This window comes from Danio rerio, chromosome 6, assembly GCF_052040795.2.
Source record: "Danio rerio strain M-AB ecotype USA chromosome 6, GRCz13ab, whole genome shotgun sequence".
NCBI classification, from domain to species: Eukaryota; Metazoa; Chordata; class Actinopteri; order Cypriniformes; family Danionidae; genus Danio; species Danio rerio.
Window position 1 is genome coordinate 25,406,534 of NC_141026.1, and position 7,073 is coordinate 25,413,606.

Sequence of the window (7,073 nt, forward strand, 5' to 3'; positions counted from 1 at the left end):
CAGTGGCCAGTCCCCTGGTGCAGAGGGCATATTCCCCACCTCTGTACAGACTGCTCTCTGGTTTAGGAAAGGCTTTCCTCTCTACACCAGCCATCTTAGTCCCCAGTGAAAGACTATTTTCATTAGTAGGGACATTGTAAATGTACAAATATGTCAACTTGTGCCAGAAAACATAGAGATGCTGACAATTCTTTTTCAAAATGTAAAATCACAGTTTTAGTTTGTTTGTATTAAAGAGTCTTCTTTAATTTGTATTGTTCATTTTTGATTTGGAATTTGTTTTCAATTTGTAATGTAGCTGCAGAGTCAAAGTTTTAGTTTGTTTAAGTAGTGGGCCGTTATCGCTATTAACGTGCTGCATTAACGTGAGACTCTTATCACGTGATTAAAAAAAATCTTGCTGTTAATCTATTCTCAAAGTTGGTTTGGGAGCTTGGTCTATTCTACTCAAGTTATGGTGACTTTCACCTTGATATTTTAGTGCGGATGTATACCTGAACGGTGAGCCATCTGACAAAAGAGTGCCCTTTTGAATCAAATCAGCAGGACGCCTGACTTTAACTGCAGTTCGGCAGTTTCACTTTAACGAATGAGCATTTCATTCATGTCGCTGTGACAAACTGGGGTATTAGATGCAAATAAGGAGTAAGGACTGCTGAGAGTGTTATGGAATTTAATAACGCACGCCAAATGGAAAGAAAAAAAACTTTCGCATTTCGCGATGTGTGTGTGTGTTTGTGTGTGTATGATATGTACGACAAATGAACGGACAGACAGACAGACAGACAGACAGACAGATGGATGGATATACCCTTTATTTTTTTCTGAAAAGCACAGTGCGTAATTTTTGCTGCTAGAGCGTGACGCCATGGCTGACTGTGGAATCATGAGTTGTCATCTTCATTACATACATTACATTACATAAGTCTGCAAAACATATAGTACTGTTCTAGTTGTTTTTGGATATTTTGATGAAAAGATCTTACATTTTGTGCAATTAATTTGTTGCCTTAAAGTGTTGATAACATTACGTTAATTACATGCTACTCTCCCAGAGTCATTGGGTTCATTTTCCCCTTTAAAATTGGCCACTCACAGCAATATGTTAGAAAGGTTATATACAAATACGACTTTTAATTAAAAACCTGTCCAACTGTGTGTAATTAATACTACCTAATTACCACTGTAATGTAAAATCTATATGCCATCAAAAAGCCTCTGAAGAATGAAATTAGTAACCAGTTTCCATTTGTATTTCCCCAATATTAGTTAACGAAGCAGTGTAAGTTGCCTTCTGTGTGTGATATATTAATATTCATGCAACCCAATCTCACAAAACTTTTTATGAAGTGTCGTTTTTATATGGATTTATACAATGCAACTGATACCAAATGTGAAAACAAAATTAGAACAAACTTCCAATGCCCAAACCATCAGCAGAAGAAAAAGCAAGAAATTTTCAAGTCCAAAAAAATCTGTGTGACCAATTTGCAAAAAAATGTACACAAGTTACAGGGTGTTGAGTCAAAAACAAAAGCTTTACAAGCAGGCAGGAAGGAAGGAAAATCAAGAGAGCAGAAAAACAGAGAGGCAGATTAAAGCCTTCAAGTCTCGTCTTTGTTTCTTCATATGGAGGACAGTCATTCATTTCTGCTGATCTCCAGACACTGTATTATTCACTCTCCCCTGACCATCAGCAATGCCCTTCCTTCTCATCCTCATCATTTATCTCTTCACCTCAGAGACTAAATATCCTGTGGCCTCTAGAACAGAGTTTCATCGTTTTAACTATGTTCAGTTCCAAAACCTGTACAAATACCAGCACAAAACTGAATATGATTGAATACTAGTAATAAAACTGTTATCTTATATTGCATTGTGTTCCTATGCAAGCGGTGTTCTTAATGATAGAGGAATTTATACATTTTATCAGTTGTAATATACATTAAACTGAAGAAGATGCTGTGAGGGAAAGGGAATGGATGGAAATGGGACGGGTATCAGACACATGCATCATAAGATGATGTCTGAGCACAAGCTGTGCTCAAGGTGGTGTGTGTGTGTGTGTGTGTTTGTGTGTCAGTATTGCACCTTGCTGAGTAACTGAGATGATGCAGAAACACAAACAGTCCACACATATATTAGGTTTCCATGCTTTATAGGGACTTCCCATAGACATAATGATGTACTGTACAAACTGCATATTCTATCCTCTTATCCCTAACCTACTTTAGCTGTAAACCCTCACTATAAACATTCTGCAGTTTTACATTTTTAAAATACTCTAATCTGTATGATTTATGAGCGGGTTTCCTCATGAGAATGAATGAATAAATGAATGAATGAATGAATGAATGAATCCAGCAGGCACACAAGAACATAAGACGTTAATATTAGGTTGAGTTTTGGTCATGACGTCAGGTGACCAGAAGTCAATATCCAGCCAGCATCTAAGGACAACATTATTTTGACGTCCAATAACGACATCAAATTACATTGATGTCTACTTGATTTTAGGTCGTGTTGGAAATTGACTAAAATTCAACATCTGATAGATGTCCTAGTGGCAATGTCCACACAACGTGAAAGTGTAACATGATTAGATGTTGCTATTTGGTTGATTTTAGGTTGGACATTCACCATTGACGTCGGCCTGAATTTGGGTTCTGACATCAACCCGAATTTCATTCATTCGTTAATTTTCTTGTCGGCTTAGTCCCTTTATTAATCCGGGGTCGCCACCGCGGAATGAGCCGCCAACTTATCCAGGAAGTTTTTACACAGCGGATGCCCTTCCAGCCGCAACCCATCTCTGGAAAACATCCACACACACATTCACACACACACTCATACACTACGGACAATTTAGCCTACCCAATTCACCTGTACCGCATTTCTTTGGACTGTGGGGGAAACCGGAGCACCAGGAGGAAACCCACACAAACGCAGGCAGAACATGCAAACTCCACACAAAAACGGCAACTGAGCCGAGGCTCGAACCAGCGACCCAGCGACCTTCTTGCTTTGAGGCAACAGCACTACCTACTGCGCCACTGCTTCGCCCCGAATTTCATTTCCAAAGAAAATCCAACGTCCCAATGACGTTGGGGTATGTTGGGGTACAAGGCCAATATGGTGTAATGTTGATTTCTTGTGACTGCAGGGATTGAATGAATGAAGAAACGAACGAACGAATGAATAAATAGATGAATGAATCCAGCAGGCCAGGCACGTGCACACATAGGGCTCAACCTGTGCAGTGCAACTGCCCTTTTTAGTCTTGCATAGAAAGTGCCCTTCCAAAATGATCAAAAGTGCCCCCGCGACACATACCGAACTTCAGTATGCATGCGACAACACCGCTCTTGAGTATGCACGATCCAACCCCCCAACCGCTTTACAGTATGCGCGCGACAGCATCGCTCTTCAATCCGCGCGTGCGACAACACCGCTCTTCAATCCGCGCGTGCGACAACACCGCTCTTCAGTCCGCGCGTGCGACAACACCGCTCTTCAGTCCGTGTGCGCGCGACGACAACGACGACGACCCCCCCCCTCTTAAAAAAAAATTATTCTGCACATGCCCTTTGGACAGTCTCTGCACGGGCCTGCAGCAGGCACACAAGATCATAAGACATTAATATTAGGTTAGATTTAGGTCATGACGTCAGGTGATCAAAAGTCAATGTCTAGCCAGCATCTAAGGACAATGTTATTTTGACATCCAATAACGACATCAAATTACGTTGATGTTTAGTTGATTTTAGGGTGTGTTGGAAAGTGACTAAAATTCAACATTTGATAAATGTCATAGTGGTAACGTCCACACAACGTCAGGGTGTAACATGGTTAGACGTTGATATTTTGTTGATTTTAGGTTGGACATTCGACACTGATGTCGGCCTGATGTTGGGTTCTGACATCAACCCAATTTTCATTTCCAAACAAAATCCAACATCCCCATGACGTTGGGATACAAGGTCAATATGATGTAATGTTGATGTAGTGTGACCGCAGGGAATGAATGAATGAAAAAACGAACAAACAAACAAACTAATGGTCAAAGATTACTAGGATTTCTATATATTATTGTACTTTTACAAATAATAATTTACTTTGTTTGGTGCCCAGCATTATTAATACTAGAATCCCACATAAACTTTTAAATTTAGTTTTACAAATACACTGAATAAGTTCTTATGGACACTATAAATTAATAACTACTATGAATGAAAAATGTATCATAATAACACACATTTACTGTAATAGGATTCTGCTCACTCTTAAATGTTTATGCACTACTAAAACATAAATGTAAGCACTGAACATGCACCATAATGTAAAATTTTACAATAATTGCTATAAAAATATATTTACTTTTTATATACTTTAAAATATAAACCCTAATACACTTGATGCTGTAAGCTATTGTATAAGCTACTGTAGATAGAACAGACATTGTCCAAAGCATAAAAATGAAGAATGTAGACCAACCTGCATCTCTCTCTCTCTCTCTCTCCCTCTCTCTCTCTCTCTCTCTCTCGTAGCGTGTGTGTTTGTATGTGTGGGACAGTATTGAGTTACAAGATTGCAGATTGTAGATACTGCACCTTTGAGGCAACCTGAATACGTAGCTCAGAGCAATCTATAATTGTTGTTAGTTGATGACAAATATATCTTGTTTATATGATTATTTTTAAACCCCTAATGTGCAATTATTGCTGCCATTTGGGAGACAGCATCAGTCTTTTCCCTCATTACAAAAAGAAAAAAAAAAAGCATAATGAAAGAAAGCACTGTTTTTCCGGTCTAACAAAACCCTTACAACTAAAAACATTCTGAATTCCTGCAAAACAAGTTGGTCGAATTCTTGAAAGGTGATTCACCTGCTTCTTCCTACACTAAGCCCAACCCACTTCCACCATCCAAGGATTGTAGACTTTTGAATAAGTAATGAGGAAGTCATTTAAGTGAATCGGTTCATCTGAACACTCCTCTGCAAAGAATCATTTTAAGAGATTCAGTGATTTAGACTTTTCAACTCACTGGCATCCTGACTTGACAGCTTCCAAAAACGTTTTAAACTCAATTTTATAAATAAATGTGTAGTTCAGTTCAGCAAATAAACGTCAAAATCTCACAATTAAATTAATATTTTTCCCATAACATCCATATATTTTTTTTTGTTTTGTTTTTATGTAGGCTATTTATCAAAATTGTGTTTGTGAATTGTAAGTAAAACAAATAGCCCACTGTTTTCACAGGTTTACTCGAGAACCAATACAATTTAGTTACTCTATTTTTCAAATGATCTCACTTGTTTCAATGAATCTTTGATCCGGTTCTCAGAATCTGAATCATCTAATGATTCACCTGTTGATTTGATTTGCTTCAGTATAAATCAAAATTTCCACTCTATACTGAAAGGAAAACAAGTTCACAGTTCAAAGAATGTCTTCACACTGATTGCACGGATGCAGTTTTCTTTGCGTAGGTTACTCGAAACTCACCTTAAAATCCACCGACAGCTGAGGCGTGTAGTCGTTTGTCCAGAGCGCCCTTACTAACGATGCCAGCTTGTCCGTGACTTCCCCTCTAACCTCCTCACTCTTCATCATCCCGTTGATCCTCCGCTCATTTAATTCATATTTATACTGCTCCAGACCCAGATATTCAGCCAGAAGTTCTGTGTTACTCAGACACTGCACCACAGCGTTCATAAAACAGGTGTTTCCGTGATTCTTCAGACCCTGAACTCCCGGTGTTTTCTCTCCGTAACACCAGGACAGTCTTTCTTTCACAGACCCGTAAGAAGAGCTTTTCCTCGCCGAGCTCTCTCTGTAGTTCCCAGAGTTGTGGACACTCGCCGTGTCTCCAAATCCACCATCATCATCCTCCGCTGCTGCGTCCGGCTGATCCGCGTCCCCCAAGTGTGCCAAAGTGCCCAAAGTTTTGACAATCCTGCTCATAAAATTTCCCAGCGATTTTAACGATTTCCTTCGGAACAGCTTCTGGGACTTGTGCGTTTTGTTCTTGCGCTTCGCCGATTTAGCTTTGATTGTTTGTTTCCTGGTTTCCCTCAGCGAATCCATGTTTAGTCCGTCGTTTCGCCCAAACCGAGCGGTGGACGTCAGTAAGAGAAACAAGTGCACGGCGGTGTAAAGACACGTCGCTCCCACCTGTGCGTCTCAAAATCCTTCATCGCTAAACCATCACGACGATGAAAAACACACTCTAAAGGCACCGGTTTTTGCTCCGAGGCTCGTAATTACCGCGTCCCCGACATTCCCTATCGCTGTTCTCTGCTGCGCTACTTTCGATTTATCCATGACGCTCTCGTACGCACCTGGAATTACACAGGGCTGAACTCCATGCTTCAGACACAACTCTCGTTCTTTTACACCACACCTACCTGCGTGCTCGTGTGTGGATGCCCATTACTGGCTGTATTTCGCCCGCTCTCTCTTGCTCTGGCTTGTGGTTGGAGTATGCGTATGAATGGTAGATGCACGGCGTTACCCTCCCACAATGAATCTTATTAGCCTGGTTTACTTTGAACATGTAACGTATGGAGAAGTAATTGTAAACGTGAAAATCCACAGATGAAAGTCTGTTCACACCTAGGATCATGTGAAGGCTATTTGTAATTACACCAGCTAAACAATCCAATAACACATCTCAAAACACATTTTAATAACTAATTTCTAATAACTGATTTATTTTATCTTTGCCATGATGACAGTAAATAATATTTCACAAAATATTTTTCAAGATACTTCTATATAGCTTTAAGTTACTTTTAAAGACTTTACTAGGTTGGTTAGGTTAATTAGGCAGATTAGGGTAATTAGGCAAGTTATTGTATAACAATGGTTTGTTTTAAAGACTATGGAAAAATATAGCTTAAAGGGGCTAATATTTTTGACTTTAAATTTTTATTATTATTATTATTATTATTCTAGCCAAAATAAAACATATTAGACATTCTCCAGAAGAAAAAATATTATCAGACATACTGTGAAAATTTCCTTGCTCTGTTAAGCACCATTTGAAAAATATTTTAAAAAGTAAAA

The 7,073-nt window shown here is 39.1% G+C and overlaps 1 protein-coding gene and 1 long non-coding RNA gene across 3 annotated transcripts in view; both read right to left on the reverse strand.

The window, feature by feature from the left end:
- usp43a (ubiquitin specific peptidase 43a) overlaps nucleotides 1-6,358 on the reverse strand; it is a 177,747-nt gene extending 171,389 nt beyond the window's left edge. For both annotated transcript variants that reach the window (NM_001442042.1, NM_001089402.2), the window contains 1 exon segment: nucleotides 5,511-6,358. In NM_001442042.1, the coding sequence (NP_001428971.1) occupies nucleotides 5,511-6,092 (582 nt within the window). In that variant the 5' untranslated portion in view covers nucleotides 6,093-6,358.
- LOC147843513 (uncharacterized) overlaps nucleotides 1-7,073 on the reverse strand; it is a 721,012-nt gene that overhangs the window by 206,811 nt on the left and 507,128 nt on the right. The gene's annotated exons all lie outside the window — the stretch shown is intronic.